The following is a 26,627-nucleotide window of genomic DNA, read 5'->3' on the forward strand; positions in this document are numbered from 1 at the left end:
GGCCGGCAGAAGCAGCAGCTTTCCAGGGTTTCAGACAGGGTCTGCCCCAGCCTTTGCTGGAGATCAATCACTCCTCCTCTACCCTCCACAAAACACTACGCTGTGATTTGTATGCATTTGTTAGTAGTGTAATATATTTATGTTTGTTTTTAAATGTATTGCAGGCCTATTTATTTTTGCTGTTGCTATTATTATTATTATTATTATTATTATTATTATTATTATTATTATTAGAATTTGTATACCACCCTATACCAGGAGGTCTCAGGGCAGTTCACAGAATAAAATCAAGATATAAAACCACAAAATCCACACCGTGATCAACTCCTGCCTGGAAACCAATGTCCCCACTGTGGAAGGACGTGTGAATCCAGAATTGGCCTCCACAGTCACTTAAGAACTCACTGTTAAAACCATGTTTATGGAAGACAATCTTACTTGGCTATGAGGGATCGCCAAAGAAGAATAAGAAGAAGACAATTGTATGTTTGTAAGGCTATGTTCAGACCTTGTGTTGAATGCAATCTTCCTGGCCCAGGAGATTCCTCAATTCTCAACCCCATCCACTGAATTTCACCCTTACTTCTTTGTACCCTGAGCCATCCAATTTATCCAGATTCTCTTTAGGTTCCCCCCCATGGGTTCTCTACCTGGCGCATTGAGTTCTGCCCTGGCTCCACTGAAGACCCCACCCGTTTTTTTCTGAAATCGGAAGTTGGTGACACCGCTTACGTGGGGTCCTCTCCATTAAGGTTTCTGCAACTGTTTGCATTTGTTTAAGTACAGTTAAAACTGTGTTTATGGAAGACAATCTTACTCGGCTATGAGTGATTGAGAAAGAAAGAAAGAAAGAAAGAAAGAAAGAAAGAAAGAAAGAAAGAAGACTACAAACCACTGGTTCTACCAAGTTTCCCACAACTCTGCTTTGACAATCCTTGACCTGCCAGATTCTCTTTTGACCCATCTTGGGCAGAGTCATCCCCCCCCCCCCAAAATCCAAAACTAGCAGCAACCTAAGTAACATGTGGACACATTTATGGGCTGCATCGATTACGCTGCAATTCTCCTGAAAGGAATGCAGAGGAAGTCATTGCAGAGGAAGGAGATACGGAGCCCCACTAGTTGCAGTAATGGGCTATAAACTGCACAACACAGCACTTATCTTTGGCAGTGCGATCCATTTTCATTCTTGTTTCTCTCTGTGTGTCACTGGACAGCAGAACGACACTATGGATTATGCATGGTTCTACCTCCCCAAGCAATTTTAGAACATAAAAGTCAAAAGCAAAGTAGCTTTGCTGCTGCTGCTGTTCCAGTAGTTTTTAAAACTGGGCTTGCTCAATTTTTAATAAACTCTGCTTACTCCTGCTAATTGCGACACGGCTCATTTAATGCAAATGGTGCGCTATCCTGGGGATAGAAGTCGGAGCAGATGGCTCCGAAACGTCATCTGGTTCTTACAAAGACCTTTGGATCACTTACAGCATCAGTGTTTACCGTGGTCTCATAAGTGTGAAGAATTTGAAGCTGTTTCCTTTGCTGAGACAGTGACCCTGGAATATCCCGGGGTGGTGGAAAAGCAAGGTGAGACCAAGGAGTGTGTAGGGAATTGTGGAACCAGAGGGGGAAGAACATACATCATCAGGAGAGGCAGCACAGCCAAGTGTCCTAGCTCATCACTGGCTTATTCCCCTTCAGTGCTCCGAAAAACCACCACATTCTGGGGTGCAGATGGCCAATTTGCTGACATACAATGCTACTGTGGACAACAGAAGATGTGTCTGTGTCAGGGACTGTGCTGAGGAGGGCTGCGCTGAGGAGGAATGGTGGGAGCCTCCCCCTCCCTCTGATCCTGAATCTTCCCAGGAGCAGGATGACAGTATAGATTTGGAACAGTGGTTTGCAGATGGCATAGTTCAGAAAGCAGAAGCTGGGAAATACTGGGTGGAGAAGAAGCACTGGGAGAGAGAGAAGTAGGCTGAGACCCTACCTGCCCACAGACTGTCTGGCCGGAGTGGTGCATGCTCTAGTTATCTCCCACTTTGACTACTGTGACGTTAACATATGAGAGCACTGGAGGTGAAATAGTTAAACAGGTTACCCAATCAGAACCCAGGGGGGTAGAGTCAGAGGGACTATAAAACCAGTTCTGGGAGGGGCGAAGGGGGGAGTTCATTGGGAATTGGGTGGTTGGTTGGAGTGGGAGTGAATTGGGATAGAGTCTGTGGGTAGGTTGAGTTAGCATAGTACAATAAGTTGAGTCGGGAACAGTTAGGAGCTAGGAAGACAAGTAAATATCTGAGAGGTGGTTTAGTGAGTGAGAGCAGGTAGCGAAAGTTATAGGTCTGGATAGGCATCCTATGATTGTAATGGACCGATACCATTTATGAAACCACACGCTTGTTAAACTGCAATAAATAAACAGAAGTTTATGTTCCAATTTAAACCTGACTGGACTCAGTATTGTACCAGGTAGAGTCTGGGTGGTGGCAGCGAGAAATAAAGTGGTGACACAGGGATCAATAGACGCCGAAACATCCGGGGACCCTGTGTGATCGCCACAACTACTGCAACGTGCTCACGTGGGACTACCTTTGAAGGTGACCCGGAAACCACAACTAATCCAGAATGCAGCAGCTAGACTGGTGACTGGGAGTGGCCGCCAAGACCACATAACACCGGTCTTGAAAGACCCACATTGGCTCCCAGTATGTTTCCAAGCATGGTAGTTATGAGATCAGGTTACAAGATGTGGTAGTGACGTGGGTGACTAGGGAGGAAGTGGGTGGAACCCTTAATTGGGAGCACCTTCATTCCTAGGAAATGGATTCTTCATTCTCTCGCTGTGATCATGAAAGTTTCTAACTGGTAAGAAGACTCCTTTCCCTTTGTTCTGCTTATCTACTGCCAAAGGGGGGGATGGGGACGAAGCCAATTTCCTGAAGCCTGACAGTCTAGCTATGGGGCATGTTGTTGTTTAGTTGTTTAGTCGTGTCCAACTCTTCATGACTCCCTGGACCAGAGCACGCCAGGCACTCCTGTCTTCCACTGCCTCCCGCAGTTTGATCAAATTCATGCTGGTAGCTTCGAGAACTGTCCAACCATCTTGTCCTCTGTCGTCCCCTTCTCCTTGTGCCCTCCATCTTTCCCAACATCAGGGTCTTATGGGGCATAAAGGTAAAGGTAAAGGTACCCCTGCCCGAACGAGCCAGTCTTGACAGACTCTGGGGTTTGTGCGCCCATCTCACATCTATAGGCCGGGGGCCAGTGCTGTCCGCAGACACTTCCGGGTCACGTGGCCAGCGTGACAAAGCTGCATCTGGCGAGCCAGCGCAGCACACGGAACGCCGTTTACCTTCCCGCTAGTAAGCGGTCCCTATTTATCTACTTGCACCCGGAGGTGCTTTCGAATTGCTAGGTTGGCAGGCGCTGGGACCGAGCAGCGGGAGCGCACCCCGCCGCGGGGATTCGAACCGCCGACCTTTCGATCGGCAAGCCCTAGGCGCTGAGGCTTTTACCCACAGCGCCACCCGCGTCCCATACCCGCGTCTTATGGGGCATAGGGTGAGGCAAATCTCTTCACCTCTGCAACACTGCTTATTTCCTGTCTTTGGCTGTGTACACGCGATATTTTTAAAGCACATGATTCCCCTCAAATAACTGGGCACATTTTATCCCTCTGTAGTTTCCGCTCCCCCCTAGAGTTACAACTCCCAGCCACCTTTAACAAACTACAACACCCAGAATTATTTAAGGTAAACAATGTGCTTCTAATTTGCTTTAAAGTGAGTGTGTACACAGCTTTAGCAGATGAGCGGAAAACTCATACCAAGGTGTGGGGGCTGCATTAGTGATGCAGCAAATTTCAGAACAGGGGGATTCGGAATAGGACCCCCCCCCCAGTTTATCAATCCCCAATTGAAATGAGCAAAAGCGTCCATTCATTGCTAGAAGGGAAGGCTATCCTGTTCTCTCCTGTTTTATTTTGCAGCAAATGGTACACAGAAAGGAAGGAGCCCACACCACACTGCAGCTTGTACGATAACAGTAGCCCTTTCAAGAATTCTACGTCTTTTCTTATTGTGAGTTCCGCTGATTAATCAGGAATGGAAAGGATGATTAAAGCTTTTCAAATTAAGCACACTAATGATTGATAATGAGTTGATGAAAGGCGGTATCATGCAGATTACTCAACCATTCTCACCCATCAGATTAGTGAGAGCTAAACTAATGATGCCAAAATCTGAGAACTCTCCAACCAGCAAATAGAAACTTTCCTGGCATTAAAACAACAACAACAACAACAAACCTGTAAAAGGTAAAGGACCCCTTACTGTTAGGTCCAGTTGCAAACGACTCTGGGGTTGCGACGCTCATCTCGCTTTACTGGCCGAGGGAGCCAACATTTGTCCGCAGACAGTTTTTCTGGGTCATGTGGCCAGCATGACTAAGCCGCTTCTGGCGAAACCAGAGCAGTGCATGGAAAAGCCGTTCACCCTCCCACCGGAGTGGTACCTATTTATCTACTTGCACTTTGATGTGCTTTCGAAATGCTAGGTTAGCAGGAGCTGGGACCGAGCAACGGGAGCTCACCCCGTCGCGGGGATTCAAACCGCCAACCTTCTGATCGGCAAGCCCAAGGCTCAGTGGTTTACACCACAACACCACCAGTTTTACACCAAAGTGCCATTAGGTACAACAGGTAATCCCACTGAACTGCTAACAGTTAAGTGCATGCTCAACACAGTGGAATAATATCACTTTAGTTTGAGAACAAGAAGCCAGGAAATCATTCCACTTAATCAATCAACTCAACCAGCTGATTCCTACATTGCAGGGGCTTGGACTAAATGACCCTTGGGGTCCCTTCTAACTCTTCAGTTCTATTATTAAATGATGTCTGGTCCTTTTGGAAGACATCTGAAGGCAGCCCTGTATATGAAAGTTTTAAGTGTTTGATGTTTTACTGTGTTCTTGTATCTGTTGGGAGCCACCCAGAGTGGCTGGGGCAACCCAGTCAGGTGGGCGGGTGGGTTACAAATAATTATAATATCATCATCATCAAAGTTCAAGGATGCAATTCAGCCACTAAGGATGCTCAGTCCTTGTTTGGGGTGGGGCCGGGGAAAATTACAAGAACTAGAAAGGACCACATTTGGACACCATAGAATCATAGAATCATAGAGTTGGAAGAGACCACAAGGGCCATCGAGTCCAACCCCCTGCCAAGCAGGAAACACCATCAGAGCACTCCTGACATATGGTTGTCAAGCCTCTGCTTAAAGACCTCCAAAATAGGAGACTCCACCACACTCCTTGGCAGCAAATTCCACTGTCAAACAGCTCTTACTGTCAGGAAGTTCTTCCCAATGTTTAGGTGGAATCTTCTTTCTTGTAGTTTGGATCCATTGCTCCGTGTCCGCTTCTCTGGAGCAGCAGAAAACAACCTTTCTCCCTCCTCTATGTGACATCCTTTTATATATTTGAACATGGCTATCATATCACCCCTTAACCTCCTCTTCTCCAGGCTAAACATGCAGTTCCCCAGACTTGGAAACGATGTACATCTTCATGTCCACATTTTGCCTGGGAATTGTCTTCTCACTTACTTCATCAGCTCTGGATCCTCTTTGTCATCCTTGGTGGGGGTGATCTTGATCCCACTTTTCTTGGCACGAGGGCAGCCCGACAGGCTACATTTTTTAAAAAGAAGAAGAAGAGAAGGCACCTTACTTGCAGCCTGGCAGTGTTTTTCCTGCTCCCAGAACTCAAGTCGCTTCCAACGCCCTCCAACCATTAATTTATCATTCCTTCCCCCTTTCTCAAGGACTCAGGGTTGGAAGAGGCTATATTCCCTGTCCCAAATGAACACGATCCGAATTAGATAAAGTATGCAGGGGTAGAATAAAACTGAGGAGGGCAGAGATTGAGAGAGAACATATTTCATATCAGCTATCCTGTTCAACTCATTTTCTGGGCTTCACCCAAGGAATTGACCTGCTCTCTCCAAACCCACGCAAGGACAGCCAAGTGTGACTTATAGCGCAACACTCAATGCACCAAAGGCCCAGGATGACAATATTAGAAAAACACCGTCTTTCTGTGTAACCCTTCCTTTTTATATCCACTGTGAATCAGATATGTGCATTCCTGACATTGTTTTAAACTCTTTCCTTTTGCCTCTTATATTCAAGTGAACCCTTTCTTCTCAGTACGGCTAGGCTCTGCCATGTCCTTTGCACTCTAATTCTGGACCTTACCTTTCAGCTGGACTATTGTGACTTTCATAGACTTTCTATCTTATTTCACAGACTTTCTGTCTTATTTAAATCCCCTCCTTGTGCAGTGGATGCTTGGGTTGCAAACGTGATCAGTGCGGGAGGCACATTCGCAACCCACAGTGCTGTGTCTGCACACACGTGGGTCACAATTCGGTGCTTCTACACATACGCAAAGCGTGATTTAGCGCTTCTGTGCATGTGTGAGCGCCAAAACCCAGAAGTAACCTGTTCCGGTACTGCCGGGTTCGGTGTGGTCCGCAACCCGAAAATGCACAACCTGAAGTGCCTGTAACGCGAGGTATGACTGTATTTTATTCCCCTGGCACTGTTGTAATGTGCAAAAACAGCCACCGATGAGTTTCCTTGCATTGCGTGCTTCCGATATGTCCCTCCTGAGCTCCCGCTTCTGAGGCTGCTCACTGGCCCTGGGGCATGGTGCTTAAGCTAGCTGAGGCCATGCAGAATTAAGCCCTTTCCTGTTGCTTAAAAAGACTTGCACCTTTTCTTGTGCATGAGCTATGCACTGCTGTCTCAGGCATGGTGCGGACTCCCCCTCCGTCTTTCCCATGGACTCGTAGAAACTTGTGCTAAGAGCCACACCAGGAACTGCAGAGAACTCTGACGTTACCAAATCTGCGTGGAGAGCCTGGCTATGTAACAAGTCTTTTCTGCAGAGAGCACATACAGTGGTACCTTGGCTCTCAAACACCTTGGTTCTCAAATGCCAAAAACCCAGAAGTAAGTGTTCTGGTTTTTGAATGTTTTTCGGAAGCCGAACGTCCGATGTGGCTGTCGTTTATTGTTTCTGGGGTGCCTGCCCCAATCAGAAGCTGCGCCTCGGTTTTTGAACATTTCGGAAGTCAAACGGACTTCCAGAACGGATTAAGTTTGGCCCTTTTGTTTTTGCTATTTATTTTGTGTTTTTGTTTTTGAGTCTTTTTCAGTTAATTCATTTTTGTTACTGTGTGGAACCCCATTCATCTACTGATTGATTGATTGATTGATTGTGTGGCTGTGGAAATGGATAAAAGCCCCCCATCCAAACAATGACTATCATCAGTGCAGGCGAGAACAAAAAAATGATTTTTATTTTTATCATCTGCAATACTGTCTTATTTATTTTATAGTACAGTACATTGATTATTGCTTTCATTTTATGGATCCGTGGTCTCGTTAAATAGTGAAATTCATGTTAAATTGCTGCTTTAGGGGTTGTTTCTAAAAGTCTGGAACGGATCAATCCATTTTGCATTAGTTTCTATGGGAAAGGCCACCTTGGTTTTGGAACGCTTTGGTTTTGGAATGGACTTCTGGAATGGATTAAGTTTGAGGACCAAGGTACCACTGTATTCAGCTCTCTGCATCTCGGTGATCATGCAACTTTCCCACCTCGATTTAATATCCCCACACTGCAACCCTGTTGCATGCATCAAAATAGCAGTCCTCATTTCAATTCCCGTTTCATTTCAATTCCCTTTCTCCTTACACAAGCTCCTCTTCTGCTGGGGCCAATGGAAAACATCTGCATTCTCAGTCTTTGCCCCTATTTCTCTTTTGCCAACACACATACACATGTATCCCAGATTTCCTGCATAAGAATACTTGTGCATTCAGAGTGCTTTGTGTAACCTTATTTCATTTACTGAAATATTTTAAAGCCACTTTTACCCCTCTTTTACCCTTCACCGCTGCAGAACATTGACTTTCTGCAAAACTCCTTCCCTTCAACCGAACATCCCATTTTCCAGCAGCAAAAAGGAACAATTTCTCCCCTTTGATTCTCCTGCCTGGGTGCTTTGATCATTCTGTTTCTGCACCTCACAAAGGGACAAAGTGGTGGTGAAAATTAAGAAGGAAAAGGGGGGGGGAGAGGAGGAAGCCATTTGCTTTGAGGGGGAGAGACTTCGCAATTAATAGTGCCTAGATAAGAAGATATTTGCTAGCAGACAGCGGCTGTTAATGGAACTGTTCAAATGGGAGGCTGTGAGGTGCCCATTAATGTTTGAAGAAAAAAAAAGATAATAGAAGTCATAAATAGGTGGTGTTATTAACTGGAAATTTTGTGTCAGCTAAAATCTGACCCTTTTGTCTTTTATTTTGCTGGAGAGAGAGAGCTTCTAATCCGATTCGGGGAAATATATATGAGTCAAGAGATGAAAGGAGGGCTCGCTTCTTGCCAACTTTTCACAAGCACACTGCAGTTTGTCCACTGAGCCACGAGCAAATAAGACACCTGTGAAACTGGAATGAAATTGTCGCCCTACTTGGGTGTTCACATGAGAACAATCATGCATTAGAGAGGACAGGGCTGGATTTAGGTTTGATGAGGCCCTCAGCTACTGAAGGTAACGGGGTCCTTTATATGTCCAGCTGTCCTTTGTCAACAACAAATTGTCACTGGTTTTTGTGTGTTGAATATATGCTATCTGGTTATTTATGGACCTAATAGGTATCTAAAGCCATTTGCACATGTTGCCGTGCAACCAGTCCATGAAGAATGTAGGCACCCTATATATAGAAAGGAGCAAACCAGTGATATTTTAGGGAGCAGGCTAGCAGGTGGGACCCATGACTTACATCATAGGAGCCTACACAACACAAAACACGGTTGCTGCATGTAGGTTTTATTTTATTTGTTTTTCAGGACCCATGTACCTACGGGACCGCCTCTCCTGATATGTCCCGTGGAAGACCTTAAGGTCCACAAATGACAACACCTTGGAGGTCCCAGGTTGCAAGGTGGTTAGATTGGTCTCAACTAGGATCAGGGCCTTTTCAGTACTGGCCCCGACTTGGTGGAACACTCTGTCACAAGAGACCAGGGCCCTGTGGAACTTGACATCTTTCCGCAGGGCCTGCAAGACAGAGCTGTTCTGCCTGGCCTTTGGTTTGGACTCAGTCTGACCCTTAAGTTTCCCTCCTCTTATGGTTTTAATCTATGGGCTACTATTAAAATGAGGCTGGATCTTAAATTATATTTTAACCTGTATTTTAAATTGGTTTATTTTTTATTTATTTTCTTGTAATTTTACTGGTGTTAGCCACCCTGAGCCCCGCTCTGGCCAGGGAGGGTGGGGTATAAATAAAATTTTATTATTATTTATTATTACTATTATCTTATATTTTAGAAATGTACAGTACATCCAGTTTTTCCCCCTTTAAATTTTTTGGGGGCCCCCAAGAGAGCGGGGCCCTAAGCTATAGCTTGTTTAGCTTATACGTAAATCTGGCACTGATTAGAGGGGGGGCACTATCCAGCCAGCAACTGGGAGCTAGAATGGTGTTGGCTGAGGGGAACCCTTAATCCACCAGTTACAGAAAAAGCTGGGCTTTCGTATCTCCCACCTCAAAATCGGGAAGCAGCACTTTAAAGCAGAAGGGCACAGCAAATGAAAACAGAAGTTCATAAGAAAGCGAGAACATCTTGGCTGGAGGGTAGGTGGGTTTGTCAGGAAAAAGCAGCAATGCAAGAGCGAGCTGCAGGTGTCTGGAATGCAAAACAGGATGTTGATGTTTGGGACTGTACTATGGGAACAAAGGGGCAGTCTATTCACTGTACTGAGCACCGGATGTTAGCTCAGAGTGTCATCTGACCTGTACTGGAAGTACAGGGGTGGAGTTTGTCTCTCTACTGTTGGAGACTGGAGAGTGCAGACACGTTTCTCTGTACTGCTGCAATGACAGAAATAAAGACATGTAAATAGATTTCTGTCTGTCTCTTTCCCCCTCCCTGAGGGAAGCAGGGAGGAGGGGGAGAGGTGTGTCCCTCTCACGCTGAGTGGGATCGCCGATTGGTGACCTTGCCTGTATCCTGCCGGGAGATGCAGACGGGGAGGTCAACAAGGATCTAAAGCCGAATGCCTGGAGTGTGGCCAGTTACCTCTGACTGCGGCCTGAGAATCCGACATCGCCAAAGTATTTCTTGTGCCATGTTGCAACTTTTCTCTTCATTGCACCCTGCACCAACCCCACCGCACCTGCAATCCATATTCTCTCCTCAACATGTTTCCCTTTCTCTGCTTTTCCCTTCATTGATCACGGAAGGAATTTGCCTTTAATAGGCCATTTGCTTTCTACAATCCCCCTTCCCCGAGCCAAGCGAAATGCAAGAGAACTTCAGGGAGGTGGTTTATTATTAGGATAATTTATTGCGATGGAGCCAGCCTTGGGAAGCAAACCATATCTGCACGATAAGCATTTTTAATTTTCTGTCTCCTTCCTCTGCCCCACGAATCTCCTGGCCTTCAAAAGTGGCATTAGCCCTTCACTAAACTTCTGAGGATTTTTCTGGGCCCTGCTCTCCTAGATCCACCATTCCTTTCTCAAGCTCTCTGTCAAAACCCAATAGTCATCTGAGACCATCTTTCCCCATATATCCTCTGCCTTTCAATGTCTTCCTCCCCATTCTCCTGAGAGGCTGTTTCTGGTTTCACTTGCCCTCCCATCACAGAGATGTGCTAAAAAAAGAAATAAGAATTTGCATCACAGAAGAGGGCATCAGTTTGTGTATGGCAATTTATATGTACGGCCTCTAACTTAGGACTCAGCTATACAGCTGCAAATAAAATGTTTTCAATGTGTTGTAAAGTGCAATATACAAAAGTGACACTAGAGGGCGAGGGTGAGCTATGCCAAATTCAATGCATTTTTCAAAACTTTTTTTTTTTAAAAAAGCATTTTCACAGCGGTTTTTTATATGTGTGTAGATTCCACCTTAGAAATGATTGCTGCAAATAATCCTCAACTGCCACCTCAACTGCGGATGGGCAATTTTAAGGCCTCCCCTGAGTGTCTTTAAAGCAGACTTGGCCTGAACAGAGGACATTTTCAAGTAGAGAATTGTCCTTTTCAAACTCTTCAAAACAGAGGGCTGTCCTCTGTAAAGTAGGGCATATAGCCACCCCAGATATGCTGTTTCGGGGCGGGGGGATGGCTACAGGGGCTGGCAAGCCAGAAACCTTTGCAATGGGGTGGGTTGTGATCAACACAGGGTGCAGCGAGTCAGAGTTCAGTACATGTTTGCTGGCTGAGGTAAAATATAAATCTCACATGCTCCATCCCTTTAAAAGCTGGTTATTTCGTGAGGGATGGCTGCCGACTGCTCACTTGGCCTCATGGTTGCCCGATAGTACATTTCGAATCCTTTTCCAGGACCTCAAAAGTCTCAGTTGTTGCTGACAAGTCACATACGAGGGGAGGGAAATTGTACTCAAAGCTGCCTCCTTTTTATCACACAGCAGCGCAGAAGCCACTCCACCTCACGGAAGTGCCTCAAAGGACCGCGGTGGCCATACTTTGTGCAGTGGCGTAGCATGGGTTGTCAGCACCCGGGGCAAGGCAAGTAATTTGCGCCCCCTAACCCGTGGATTTGCACCCCCTAACCCTAACCCCCAGATGTTGCGCCCGGTGCGGCCGGCCCCCCCTGCACCCCCCACGTTACGCCACTGACTTTGTGGCAATTTCTCATCCTCGCATAAAACGGCAACAAAGCCAGATGTATCAGCCATCGCTCACGAATGACCTAGGCTTTAAAGCAGAGCTTTCTGAACTTTTCACATTGGCGGCACACACTTTTTAGACCTGCATCATTTCACAACACAGTACAGTGGTACCTCGGGTTAAGTACTTAATTCGTTCTGGAGGTCCGTTCTTAACCTGAAACTGTTCTTAACCTGAAGCACCACTTTAGCTAATGGGGCCTCCTGCTGCCGCCATGCTGCCGTAGCCCGATTTCTGTTCTTAACCTGAAGCACTATTTCTGGGTTAGTGTATGTAACCTGAAGCGTATGTAACCTGAAGCGTATGTAACCCGAGGTACCACTGTAATTCAGACCTTAAAAAACCTTGCGCCTGCCCCTCCTCAGTTTCTCCCAGGCAGCTTCCATCTTGCTTCCTCCTCAGTTTCCCCTCATCTCTCTCCACATTGCACAAAGAAGTCTGACTCACCTCCTGTGTGAGGCATAATTTCCTGTTATGTGGCCGGAGCCGTCACAGCCGGGCGTTGGGCACCTGAAGAAGGATAAGAGAAAGAGAAGCAGCTGAGGAACAAAGCTGCAAACTGATGGTGGCATTCAAGTCAATCTACATCAAATGACACCGGCACGACTGCTGTCCAACCCGTTTGTCTTCAGCTTCCACAGCAAAACAAGGATAAAATGATTTTGCAGACAGTTGATTTGCCCTACATGTTTGGGTTCTCCCTCTCTCGCCACTGAGCTATTTGTCAGTGTTTCAGGCCTTACATGGATTTCCAGGCAGTATCAAGGAAGAAATTGGAAAAATAACAGAAGTAGATGCACAATCCTATTCAATGCTCTGTGGCTATGGTGAAAACGAGAGGATTAAGACTTGCGCTGGAACGAAAAATGCAACCATTTCCCTACGCTCATCTTTACCGAATTCAAATTTCAACATAAGCAAACAGGCTTTATTCAATTGTACGGAATACGGGTCTAGGTAGCAAAGCTCTCCTCCAACGGAAACCGCCAGTACAACTTGAAATTCATTGTTCTTATCAGTAAGAAAATGTTTTCGAATACGAAGCAGAAATTTCTGGTGCTTTGCTCACCTGGCTTCCTCTTTAGTGCTACAATGGGCAGAAGAGGGACAGACCACTCTGACCTGATGCCCCGCAGAGCTCTGAGTTCTGAGAAGCAAACCTTGAATTTGGTTTCATTTCTAAGTTTGGTTGCTTAAGAGGAACACGATGCATTCTCCCATTTCCACCTCGTTGCTTTTTCACTGTCACTGATGTATAGAAATGTAAGCTTTGCCACTCATACCTCTTAGTATTTGCAACTCTGTCTCTGCATATCATGGGCACCTATGCTTCATCTCACAAGGGGATGGTGCTTTTTTCCTTCCCGCCTTTGAATGTTGTTGCAACCGATTGAGGCTGTTGGGAAATGGTCTCCAACAACAACTGGATGGCAACATGTTTGGTGCCTGCTGTTGAAGGTGATGCAACTATTGGGATTTGCCGCCAAAGTAGCCACATCCCCATCTTTTCCTTTAGTAATTATGCTTGAAGTAGAATTATAGGAGCTTTGTCACTGAATTGTAGCTAGCTATGAAAGGCCAGTGGACGCGTTTGTCTTCAGCTGCCACAGCAAAACAAGGATAAAATGTGGTTTAACCCACAGCGGGTGGCGCTGTGGGTTAAACCACAGAGCCTAGGACTTGCTGATCAGAAGGTCGGCGGTTTGAATCCCTCCGACGGGCTGAGCTCCCGTTGCTCAGTCCCTGCTCCTGCCCACCTAGCAGTTCGAAAGCACGTCAAAGTGCAAGTAGATAAATAGGTACCACTCCAGCAGGAAGGTAAATGGCATTTCCATGCGCTGCTCTGGTTCTCCAGAAGCTGCTTAGTCATGCTGGCCACATGACCCGGAAGCTGTCTGCAGACAAACACCGGCTCCCTCGATCTATAGAGGGAGATAAGCACCACAACCCCAGATTCGTCCGCGACTAGACCTAATGGTCAGGGGTACCTTTGCCTTTGCCTTTATCTTTATGAAAGTTCAAGCCACCTAAATGTGCCTAATCTGCAGCTGCTTTCAACTAAAAATGGAAGGGAGATCTTGGATCACGCACACCTCCTCTGTTTTGGTCTTGGCATCCTGGAGTACTGATGGATATCAGATTTCCCGCTTTGAGTCTTGAGAATGACAAGTGCACACCAGCTTTTTAGGATCTACTCTACTCGCCCCGAAAAGGGGGAGGAGCTAGAAAAGATGCCCTATTCACACTGCGATCAACTCCTGCCCAGAAACCTATGTCCCCACTGTGGAAGTACGTGTGGATCCAGAATTGGCCTCTATTGTCACCTACGGACTCATTGTTAAAACCGTGTTTATGGAAAACAATCTTACTCGGCTACAAGTGATTGCAAAGAAGAAGAAGAAAAGTATTCTACTACCCGTGCAACATATTTTGGCTTTCTCTGTGATGGAAGTTGTATTGATATCTCCATTTATGAGTCAGACCCAATACTGATGGAGTCCCAGACTCCACAGATCTGTTTCCCACGCCCTTTACTTTTACTTTCTCTTCTCTAAGACTGTAATCTTTTTCCGACTTTAAGTGAAAGACACCTGACAGCATCCTCAGAATCAGGTAATGCTCCTAAGAACACACATTTGTACAGATACATGGAAACAAATTCAGCATTGATCATAAGACAAAATACTAAACTTTTTCCGGTCATGGGGTGGGGGTGGTAGAAATTGAGTTAATTCAGTTCACAGTTTCAGGTCTGCTCTTATTTGATCCAAACGCTTTCTCCCATTTCAGCTTTGCAATGAGAAACAATTGAATAAGGGCACCCTGGCCTTTGACACTCGAGGTGTATGTTTTTGAAGACGCCGCCCTATTCTGGTGACTGTAATTTGTTCTCTAAACCATTTTTAATGTTGTATTTAAATGGCCTGTGACCCACCCTGGGACCTGCGAGGTACCACTGTAATACATTGGAAGGGAACACAGTGCACAGAATGTTGTTTCTGCTTGCAGAGAACAGGTAATTCTTAAAATATTTCAAGTTTGAAGAGGTGCAGCCCACACGGCACTAAATATTTTGGGACATGTTCTAAAGAAATGTAACAAAACATTGACCATTCCAGGACCATTCTATGACTAAAATCTCATCCAGCATCTTGAATGGGGAACATGCTAGGAGACTTGAAGGGTAGCAATAATTTGGAGACACAGGGATTATATTCTGCTTCATCTTGCACTAAATCTCCCCAAGCAACTATTCACAACACCTCTGGAGTAATTAACACCGTATTAAGACACTTGGCAGTTCCTGGAGGTTGATTTGAATCAGGGCCACACGTACCTGTGTGAAGAACATTGAATGCAAGTATATTACTTGCTTTCTCAAGGCTTGTTTTGTTGACATTTGATGACTTGCTGCCGAATGAGTGAAATGAAAGCACTGAAAACTAATGTGGTTGAGGCACTGTGACTTGGAATGAAAGAATGAACTCTAATGTGCACAAAATTGTGATCTGCTTCTCTTTCCCCGTGGTGTTATTAAATATCCTGTCAAGACATTTTGGTCTTATTATTGCGTTTTTATTGATATTTGTAAACTGCTCTGGGTAGTTTTCCCTCCTCCTTTTTGGCTGAAGAGTGGGGTATTTTAAAAATAAAATAAACAAAAAACATAAAATAAAAGTGAATCATTCAATCATCTCTGAGGGGAAAAGAAGTCTACCAGGCTGGAAAGAACTTACCTTTTGGGGGAAATGAGATGGAACCAATGTATGAAATTTGGCTATGGTGAAATCAGCAGCAAGCTGCGTTTGGGCACATTCTGGGCAACAGCACAGTTCAGCTGCGTCTGGCTTTTTAACCATATATTGCGGGTGATTCCAGACAGGGGCTCAATATTGCAAATGGGCAGTTCAGATATCGCAAGCAGGTTGTTGGCTTAAACTGTCCCCTGCCCCACAACAAACATCTGTCTGAAATCACCCTGGAAGCACTTTGTGTTCATGTGCAAAGAAATAACTTGTTTGGGGATTATTTTGGAGAAGGACCTTCATTTCTGAAACATCCCAGTGCACTTTAGAAATAAACTATCCCTTGTTTACCGTACTTTTCGCCCTATAGGACGCACTTTTTCCCCTCTAAAAATGAAGGGGAAATGTGTGTGCATGCTATGGGGTGAATGCAGGCTTTCACATTCTGTATCCAGGGCAGCTGTCTACCAACTCCACCTGGTACGCAGGCTGAGACCCTACCTGCCCGCGGACTGTCTCGCCAGAGTGGTGCATGCTCTAGTTATCTCCCGCTTGGACTACTGCAATGCGCTCTACGTGGGGCTACCTTTGAAGGTGACTCGGAAACTACAACTAATCCAGAATGCGGCAGCTAGACTGGTGACTGGGGGCGGCCGCCGAGACCACATAACACCGGTCTTGAAAGACCTACATTGGCTCCCAGTACGTTTCTGAGCACAATTCAAAGTGTTGGTGTTGACCTTTAAAGCCCTAAACGGCCTCGGCCCAGTATACCTGAAGGAGCATCTCCACCCCCATCGTTCTGCCCGGACGCTGAGGTCCAGTGCCGAGGGCCTTCTGGCAGTTCCCTCATTGCGAGAAGCAAAGCTACAGGGAACCAGGCAGAGGGCCTTTTCGGTAGTGGCGCCCGCCCTGTGGAACGCCCTCCCATCAGATGTCAAAACGATAAACAACTACCTGACATTCAGAAGACATCTTAAGGCAGCCCTGTTCAGGGAAGTTTTTAATGTATGATATTTTAGTGTTTTTTGGTTTCTATGGAAGCCGCCCAGAGTGGCTGGGGAAACCCAGCCAGATGGGCGGGGTACAAATAATAAATTATTATTATTATTATTATTTCGCTGAAGCCTGGAGAGCCTCTCATTCTCCAGGCTTCAGGAAGCTCTGCGCAACCCTTGGGAGACCGGAGCTGCCTAGAGTCCTGGGCTTCGCACAGCTCTGCGCAACCCTTGGGAGACCGGAGCTGCCTGGAGTCCTGGGCTTCGCACAGCTCTCCGCAACCCTTGGGAGACCGGAGTGACTTCCCGCCAGGCTCCCTAGGCTTGCGGATAGCAGGCTGTTCTGGGGGCTGGGGTCGGGGGAAGCTCGGGCTTCCCCTGCGCCAGCCCCGTGCCTGGGGGGGGGAAAATAAATTCTTTTCCCTTTATTCCCCCCCAAAAAAATAACTAGGTGCGCCCTATGGGGCGGTGTGCCCTATGGGGCGAAAAATACGGTAATTATATTTTGAGGGCCACATTTCTCCCAAAAATAATTACTTAGGTTTCACCAAATGGCGCTTATTTCCCACCAAGCATGTATTTTTTAGTATTAGGATGGATGCATATTTAGCACAATACCCCCTTCTCTCCAAACTGATTCACATAAGCACTTTTTGGATCCAGCCTCCATCCATTCTTACTATTTCTCCCTTGTTTCCATAGGTTGAATGTTAATGGAGTACAAGTCTCTCAACCACTCCAGCCTAGATTCCAGTTTAGTTCACCATGGCAAACCATTCCTGATGGAATAGTACTGGTTGGTCGAATTGGATGGCTGGGCATTCAGTTCAGGGTCAGCGTGACCAAAAAACATCAAAAGTCACAATGGAGAAAAAAATTAAGCCCTCAAAGTAGTCATGTCAATTGACTTCCGCTGAGAAACAAGTGTTAAAACAACCGTTCATGTGAAGTAACCAGTCATGTGAATGTGAAAACGGGACTGACGGAAATACAACCAAATTACTGATTTTCCTAGCTTACTGGAGACCTTTACATTCACGCTTGAAAAAATGCATTTTTTCTTCCTCTTAGATCCCCCATTAAATTTCTTCTTTTGCAAACAGAATTCCTCCTAAAAGTTAACGTACAACTCAAGTGGAATTCACCTGATTTGGCTTCGTATAAAGTATGTACGGATAATTTGAGCGGTCATTAATTTACTGTTGTTAGCATGATGAGATCTTCTTCAGATGGGGGAAACTGGTATGAACATTTTGGGCTTCACTAAGCTGTTCCTCAGGTAAAGGGGAAAGGCCCTCTGTAAGCTTGCACAAATCCCCTTTCACAAATCACCCTTTTTTCTCAGCCTGTGGCAGAAAGTTAATCAACCCGTCCGGGGGTGGGATGGGGTGGGAAATAGTGCTGCTTTATTATCCAAGAAAATTTCTGGCAATGTTGCAATCTCCAAAAGACCATGAAGAGAGAAGTGTGAGGGGAAAAAAAGAAAGACACATCTCCAGGATAGCCAATAAAAAATATAAAAAATCTGCCTGGAGTTCAAAGGAATATATGTATCGGTAGGTTCTAAGCCAATGATCTCCTACCAACAATTGAATATTATTCAACATGTTGCGTATCTCCCAGCTCAATGTTGTTTTGTTTGCAATGGCAGTTTAAGGTCAATTTTTTTTTTAACTCACAGGCAGGTTTCTTATTAGCCTTTTTCTAAAGGAAAAGTGCAGAGGGAAGGGAGAAAAAGGCCGAGAGGTAGCGAAAAGGAGAGAGAGAGAGAGAGAGAGAGAGAGAGAAAAGATTCAAGTTTAGCGCAAACATACTTGAGGTCAGCAGAGTGGGCAGCCATGAGATTTCTGAGGCTCTTGTCAGCAAGAGGGCAACCAGAAAGGCTGAAAAAGAAGAGATAGAATATTTGGGTAAGCTAAAAAAAAAAAAAAAAGGTAGGGGAGGTAAAAGAAAAGGGGAAGAGGGAATAGAACCAAAGTATCCACACTATTTTTATATTTTTTTTAAAAAAGAGAGATCTTTAAGAGATTGTCAGAGCCTGAAAGAATAGCGTAGGTAAGGTCAACTAACCTGCGGTGAGAGGCATAATTCCCCGTGATGTGTCCGCTGCCATCACAGCCTGGGGTAGGGCAACTGAACAAAAATAATTATGGGGAAAAAAACGTGAGTGGCAAAAAAAATTAAAGAAACCAGTAAGATTCATGCATATGTAAAAAAATTTAAAAATATAAAAAGGGAGAAGAAAATCCTTCTTCTGTAGAAATCGGGGAGAAAAATTACCATAGGGATTTTTTTTAGGAGTCCAACCACGCTTCTTTTGTAAGCACCTTTGGTTAGGAAATTTGGCATCTTGTCAGCAGGATTATATATATATATATTTTATATACAGCTATATAAATTGCATACACTGGCTAAGGCATTTTTGTGCGGGGCAATGTAACTGACTGACATCTTAAGGGCACCCCCCACCACGTTGCTTTCCCCCCTTTTCCTTTTTATAAAATTAATATACAATGATTTTCAAGACTTAGGACGAGAACACTTGAAGGATTGCCTGCACCCATATGCCCCTACTATACATTGAGATGTATAGTAAAGGATCTTCTCAGGTGAGGTTGGTTGCTAGCATGGAAAGGACGTTCTCAGTGATGATCTCCCAGCTGTGGGATACTTTTCCAAGAATGGTTTGCCTAGTTCCTACACAGTTGCATTTTTGGCATCAGGTAAAAAAAAAAACCCCACAATAAAACACTCAATTTTCAGACTGAAGTTTTAATTCTGTCAACTGCTTCAATGCTTTTTGTGATGTCCTGCCTTGTTTTATCGGTACAGCGGTACCTCAGTTCTCGAACGTCTCCTTTGTCGAATGTTTCGGAACCTGAACGCTGAAAACCTGGAAGTAAATGCTTCCATTTTCGAATGCACCTTGGAAGTCAAACAGCTTCCGCTGAATTTTTTCTTCTTCAGTTTTCTCCATTGACTTTGCAGACCGCCCTTTGCGCCTTGGTTGTCAAACATTTCGGAAGTCGAACGGTCTTCCGGAATGGATGACGTTTGACAACCGAGGTACCACTGTATTATTATTTTAACAGTTTTGCTGGGTTCCCTCTCCCCGTTTTTTCATGTAAACCATCCTGGCACATGAAGGAAAGACAGTTTTATGAATGTTTTACGAATTAATGCTGGTGCTCACTTTTAAATTTTTTAAACAGCAGTGAGATTTCCAGGGCCTGCTCCCTGCTTGACCCTATAGACAGGGGCGGAGGAAGAGGGGTGCAGTTGGTGCGGGCCGCCCCGGGTGTTACCACTCAGGCGGGGGACAAAATGCTGGGCGGCACTCGCCACGGGGCCTGCAGCGCACCCGAGCCACGCTCCTCTCCTGGGAGTGATGTGGTGGCTTGTGCGCATGCAGGCTCCGCGCTGTCCCAAATGGTCCGCCCGCTGCCTCCCCCCCAGTTGTAGGGCGGCTGAGTGGGAGGAGGCAGGCAGACTCTGGAGGCTTGCCCTGCCCCTATGGGCGCTGCCCCAGGTGCCCAAGTGGCCTCCTCCACCGCTGCCTATATATAAAGCTGGGATGCCACACATGAGCAGGTCCTGTGTTGTGTTTATGGAGGACTGGTAATGGGAGGCAAGCCACTGAATGGACAGCAGCTCCCCCCCCCTCTTTAAAATTTCGAAAATTTCATGCATTGTGTCCTATTCAGCGGCGTAGCGTGAGTTGTCAGCACCCGGGGCAACGCAAGTAATTTGTGCCCCCTAACCCGGGGCAAGGCAAGTAATTTGCGCCCCCCAACCCCTAACCTGCGAGTTGCCGCTGGCGCTGCCGCCCAAATGACGCTGCTTGCCCGGAGGTGGAGGGGGGCAGAGAGGCGAGGAAAATGCAACATGGCCCAGCAGCTGCAGCAGCAGCAGCGGCGGAGTCGGGGCTGTGAGGAGGGGCTGCCTGGCGCGTCCTCCGCGGCGAGCGCTGAGAGCCGCTGCCTGCCGGGCGCCTTCAGCCCGGACGCGCGCACAGCTCGTCGGTTCCGCGAGACATGCGGCTCTGCTACAGCCTGCGCCCGAGGCTCTGGAGGCAGCGAGCGCGCCCCCCCGATGTTGCGCCCGGTGCGGCCTGCCCCCCTTGCACCCCCCACGCTACGCCACTGGTCCAATTGCTTCCTTAAGCAAGAGGTGGAGCTGGGAGAATGGTGTCTTGTTTTCATCTAGTTCATTATTTTGCTTACGGCAGTAGTCCACCAAATGCCTCTGGGAAGCTTGGATGCAGGGTGCAAGAACATCCCCCTATTGTTTGTTCCCAGGATATGGAATTCAGAGATGTGGTACCTCTGGACACAGAGTTTCTGTTAAGCTGACACGGCCGACAGGAGGGGCTTGGATGGACAAGCAAGGAAAAGAGCAGGTAGGTGGTCCTGTAGAAAAGTAAAAGACTTCTGGGAAATGATATATAATGAATTGAAAAAGATGTTTAAGATCACCTTCGCTAAAAAACCAGAAGCCTTTTCACTTGGACTAACAGGGGATGGAATACCTAGGGAGCTAAAAAGGTTATTTATGTATGCTGCTTGCCCAAACTGGAAACAGGAGAAGACACCAGAAAAGAAGATGAACGGGTAACTAAGATGATGGACTATGCCTAAATGGCAAAGATGACCGCGAAGATCAGAGATCAAGATGGGGAAAAAGTTTGAGCAGGAATGGAAGAAATTTATGGGCTATTAAAAAGACCACTGCAAATATATTAAAACGTTAGCAGTTTTGATATAACATTAATGTAATTAAATAATTGGAAATTAAGATAAACAAGGTGGAAAACAAGGATTTGGAGATAAAATGAGATGCAATAAATTATGCGGGAAAAGATCGGAACCCAGGGGAGGAGAGGGGGGAAGTCTATATTGTTTCTTTTTTCTTTTTTGGAAAAGCATTGAATTTATGAATTATTGTGGTTATAAAATTTGAAGATAAAATATATTAAAAAAGGAAAAGAGCAGGAGCGAGTCAAGATTTGGGTGGGTGGATCTGAGGAAGAGGTATTGCGTTTGAGGAGCTTGCCAGGATTGGTGAGACTTGAGTGAATCTGGTAGTAGGAGCAAATAAGGCAGTTTTTGGCCTCTTTGCAACAACAGCACTTGCACAGCATAAGGCAGGCTCCATTCTCACCCAGGTGCCCCTTGATGGTGGCCAGGGGCGAATTTAGGTTTGATGAGGCCCCAAGCTACTGAAGGGAATGAGGCCCTTTAGAAGTCCAGCTGTCCTTTGTCAACAACAAATTGTCACTGTTTTTTGTGTTGAATACAGGTGAAACTCAGAAAATTAGAATACCATGGAAAAGTTCATTTATTTCAGTAATTCAACTTAAAAGGTGAAACTAATATATGAGATAGACTCATGACATGCAAAGCGAGATATGTCAAGCCTTTATTTGTTATAATTGTGATGATTATGGAGTACAGCTGAGACTTTTAGACAGAGAAGAAGAGTTACGGATTACCATATGTTTATTTCTCAATGATTTACGAATGAGCTGGTTGCATGTAAAATTGAGGATAAAATTTGGGGAAATGTGAAGGGGGGTGAGGCTGGGAGATTCGGTGGGGCGGGGCATGTATATTCTATATTAACACACAAAAATTCTATGGGTTTCATTTTCATGCTCAGCATACAGTACCAGTGAGGCTGAGTTGCTTATGACTGGGGCCAGACGTCAGCAGAGGCGTAGCATTTTTCTGCCACCAGGTAAGACTTGATAGGGCAACAGAGAGCAGGATGAGATGGGATGGCAGCTTCTCCGCCCCTCTCCTCCCCTGGACTGTGGTACCCAACAGGGTGCCCCCTGCCCCTTGCCCTCCTTGGGGGTGCACTCTGCGCATCCGCCCCGGGCAGTGCGGGCCTACACTCCGCCGCTTGATGCCAGACAGCAATGTTCAAGGCCATGTTAGGGAGGAATGTGTGTACGTTGTCTGGTAGGAAGCGAGATCTGCTTTTCTCAGGCAAAGTGTTCCTCAAGTGGTATCAGAAGGAAACGTTTCAGAACTGACGGACGACTATTATAGAAAGATGAAAGAGGATTTACTCTACTTGACTATTTTGAGGACAGGTTATAGTAATGTATAAAAGCCATAGCAGGAATTGGTAACTGAACAGGTGACGTGTAGGGAGAAGGGATGAAAGTATTTTGAAATGATAGTTGGGAAAAGTTATTTCATTGGAAGCAGCAAAGGAGGGAGGAAAATAGAGGGGGCATCGGGGGGAGGGGGAGTGAGCTTTTAAATTTGTATTAATTTGGTGACAATTTGTTAAACATTATGGAAAATCAATAAAAATAATCAGCATATATATATATATATTTAGAATTTACACATTTTTTTAAAAAAAACCCATCAACCTTTAACACAACGAATCTGAAAATAAATTGCAGCTTGATTTCATTGTGCCCAATCTGAGAAAAATGCACATTTATTTATAACATTATTTTATTCTGCCTTGACCTTCAAAATGTCCCCTTAGGTGCTTTGCAGCATTAGAATTGTACAGTACAAAAACTTTAAAAGGAGATTAATTCTACAACATTATTAAGACTTCAATGAAGGAAAAGTGGCAATTTCTATAAGTTCCAGAACATAAGTCTTTTATATCTTTTGCAGTTCATAAAGTTTTTATTTCAGTGTACCTTTTATTATGTGGATTATTATTATTTTTTTTGGGGGGGGGCAAAGCACATTAACAGGTGAATGAGCCAGTATCTCTTCGGAAGCAGAGAAGTTTCGGTGTGAATTCTTCCTTTGTTTGATTTCAGCCGGGTTTCAAATGCAGGCCTGCCCCCCCCCCAAAAAAAACAAATTTCTACTTTTTGCATGCATATCAAATACAATTTAATTACGTCTAAGAAGTAATGAAGAATGAAACACGAGATGTGGTGTTGGCAGGGTTCAATCCTGCTCCTGTTTCCTGTAATGTGAAAGGCTAGCCCATCCCATTTCTTGGAGGGCGGTGGGCCTAAGTCTCTCCTGCCCCATTTCTTTCTGGTCAGATTTCTAATGGATTACACTTCCTGGAAAGACATACTTAAAAATAAAAAGTACTCACAAGGGTTTCTGAGGGCGTTGCTGCCTTTAACCCCCACCCCACCCCATTTTTGTGGTGGATGGCAAGATGGAGCTCAACGTCCTCTTAGCCTGTTATGTAGTTCCTTAGAGCTTTCAAAGTGTTTCCATTTTCCCATATCTTTACGGCAAACTATGTAAGGCAGGAAGTCTTCCAGTATGCAATTTTACCCACATATTTCTGGGGGTGAGTGGGTGGGGCTGAAAACGTGTGTACAGTGGTACCTCGGGTTAGGTACTTAATTCGTTCCGGAGGTCTATTCTTAACCTGAAGCACCACTTTAGCTAATGGGGCCTCCTGCGGCCGCCGTGCCGCCAGAGCACGATTTCTGTTCTCATCCAGAAGCAAAGTTCTTAAGCTGAGGTAATATTTCTGGGTTAGCGGAGTATGTAACCTGAAGTGTATGTAACCTGAAGAGTATGTAACCCGAGGTACCACTGTCAAAATAAAAAAATTCCTTCCAGTAGCACCTTAAAGACCAACTAAGTTAGTTCTTGGTATGAGCTTTCGTGTGCATGCACACTTCTTCAGATACACTCTGTACCTTGTCCAAGTCTACTCACACGGTGAGATCGTGGCTGTGGTGAGATCTGAAACTAAGGCTCACAGCTAACGTTCTTAGTTACTGCACTGCAGCAAAGAGGTGAGCTTTCTGAATGGTCTTACCATTTATATAAAAAATAATAATTTATACAAAAATAATAATTTATATAAATAATAATGTCGTTGCCCTGAGTTAGAAGTTGACTATAGCTGTATAGACATTCTGTTTCTACATTCTACTGGACACTTACTCACAAAGTGTCAGGTCAGTTATTTAGCCATACAAGAATACAAGGAACGAAGGGAGGGACATGATTTGGGTATGGGGGGAGCTGTGGGAGAGCATGAAAAAAACAAGGTGTGGCGGAGCAAACCATTTACTCAAGGTCACTTTGGGGCATCTCGTGGGGCTTGAACACCCCGCACAAACACCTATTGGGCGCCTCCTGACTGCCTGTCCTCCTGGCCATGGGCTTATCTGGTGGCACCATACAAGCCAGCCGCCATTTTGAACTTCCACAAATGCCCCATTGGCTACCCAGATCCAGCTGCTGCCAATAAACCTGTATCAGGGAGGAGACACTGATGTGGAACTGGCTCTACCGTTTCTGAAACCTGTAGCGAGCCATCCCTACTGAATAGCTGAGGGCTGTACAGGCTAGACTGGGGTGGGTCCCATGCCATTGCTGGGCCAGAAATAGCTATGAAGTCATTATCCAACTACCACCAAAAGATCAGTGGGAAGAGACAGATGTGTATATGGGGAAGACAGGATAATCCAGGGACTCCTTGACACCACACTCTCCTCTGTGCATTTTTCAGGTCTCCCTAAGGGTAATGGAGAGGGACGCGGGTAGCGCTGTGGGTTAAACCACAGAGCCTAGGGCTTGCCGATCAGAAGGTCGGCGGTTCGAATCCCCATGACGGGGTGAGCGCCTGTTGCTCGGTCCCTGCTCCTGCCAACCTAGCAGTTCGAAAGCACGTCAAAGTGCAAGTAGATAAATAGGTACCGCTCCAGTGGGAAGGCAAATGGCATTTCCGTGCACTGCTCTGGTTCGCTAGAAGCGGCTTAGTCATGCTGGCCACATGAGCTGGAAGCTGTACGCCGGCTCCCTCGGCCACTAAAGCGAGGTGAGCGCTGCAACCCCAGAGTAATCCGCGACTGGACCTAATGATCAGAGGTCCCTTTACCTTTAAGGGTAATGGCAGATGGGCATCCTTATTGATTTGCTACCTTGGCATTCAGGAACGACTGGTTTGCCACTGTGGTAAGCAAACTGGCCTCTTTAAGAAACCAACCTGGCAATTGCAAGAGCTTGGTGAGTTTCCCCACAGGAATGGGATACTTCTATTTCCATTGCATGCTATTGCATAATGAGCAAGTTCAATAAAGTCCCTCTTCTCAAGGGCTAAAGGCAAAGGGACCCCTGACCGTTAGGTCCAATTGTGGATGACTCTGGGGTTGCACCGCTCATCTCACTTTACTGGCTGTGGGAGCTGGCGTACAGCTTCCGGGTCATGTGGCCAGCATGACTAAGCCGCTTCTGGCAAACCAGAGCAGCGAACGGAAATGCCGTTTACCTTCCCGCCGGAGTGGTACCTATTTATCTACTTGCACTTGACATGCTTTCGAACTGCTAGGTTGGCAGGAGCAGGGACCGAGCAACGGGAGCTCACCCCGTCGCAGGGATTCGGACCACCGACCTTCTGATTGGCAAGTCCTAGGCTCTGTGGTTTAACCCACAGCGCCACCCGCGTCCCCCTCTCAAAGGTTAGATGCAAGCAAAGTGGTGCCACTTTTGAGATTATGGCTCAGGAGTTCCTGAATGATGCGTTTCCGTTCCAGAGCTTCAGGCAGGGAGAATTCACAACATTAACCTTGAGATTCATATAACCCAAATTAAAACCCAGTTTCTGCTCCTGCTCTCATAATCGCTAATGTTAGGTTTGAAGAAACACCACTCCAAACCTCCAGGTCATGTTAATACTGATAAACACGTAAGCACTGATACGTTTACGTTACTAAGTGTTGAAAAACATGTGATTGTTTTCATTGTATACATTACTGTTAGTATTTTTAAAAGGATAAATTGTTTAAAGGATATTGTTTACCATCCACAATACTGGGGGGGGGGGGAAGAATGCCATATGAGGGAAGATTTACATATGTTTTGTAAAAACCTGCGTCTTATTCTCCCATTGCTAGCGCGACTCTGAATGTTCTAATATTATTTATATCATGCTATACATTTAGATATGTTATTCATTTGAAAATTTTTGGGGAGCTCCACGTGCCCTCCCATCTAGGCACTGATGTGGTCCACATTTTCCTAGCATCTCCAATACTGTAGGATTAGGTTTTGTCAGATAATTCACTGGATCCTTTTCCCTTGCTGTTCTAATATTTTATGTGCAGGAATATTTGTCTTTTTTTATACTAAAAATGTGAGTGAGGA

The 26,627-nt window shown here is 45.6% G+C and overlaps 1 protein-coding gene across 4 annotated transcripts in view; it reads right to left on the reverse strand.

The window, feature by feature from the left end:
- Positions 1 to 26,627, reverse strand: part of MYT1 (myelin transcription factor 1) — a 175,697-nt gene that overhangs the window by 22,121 nt on the left and 126,949 nt on the right. For 3 of the 4 annotated variants that reach the window (XM_082225857.1, XM_082225856.1, XM_082225859.1), the window contains exons 15-18: positions 18,595 to 18,657; positions 18,339 to 18,407; positions 12,228 to 12,290; positions 5,610 to 5,693 (exon numbers count right to left, since the gene is read on the reverse strand). In XM_082225857.1, the coding sequence (XP_082081983.1) occupies positions 5,610 to 5,693; positions 12,228 to 12,290; positions 18,339 to 18,407; positions 18,595 to 18,657 (279 nt within the window). The remainder of the gene's footprint in view (positions 1 to 5,609; positions 5,694 to 12,227; positions 12,291 to 18,338; positions 18,408 to 18,594; positions 18,658 to 26,627) is intronic. The other variant, XM_082225858.1, reaches the window with a different exon arrangement.

This window comes from Podarcis vaucheri (assembly GCF_965113315.1).
Source record: "Podarcis vaucheri genome assembly, chromosome: 6".
NCBI lineage: Eukaryota > Metazoa > Chordata > Lepidosauria > Squamata > Lacertidae > Podarcis > Podarcis vaucheri.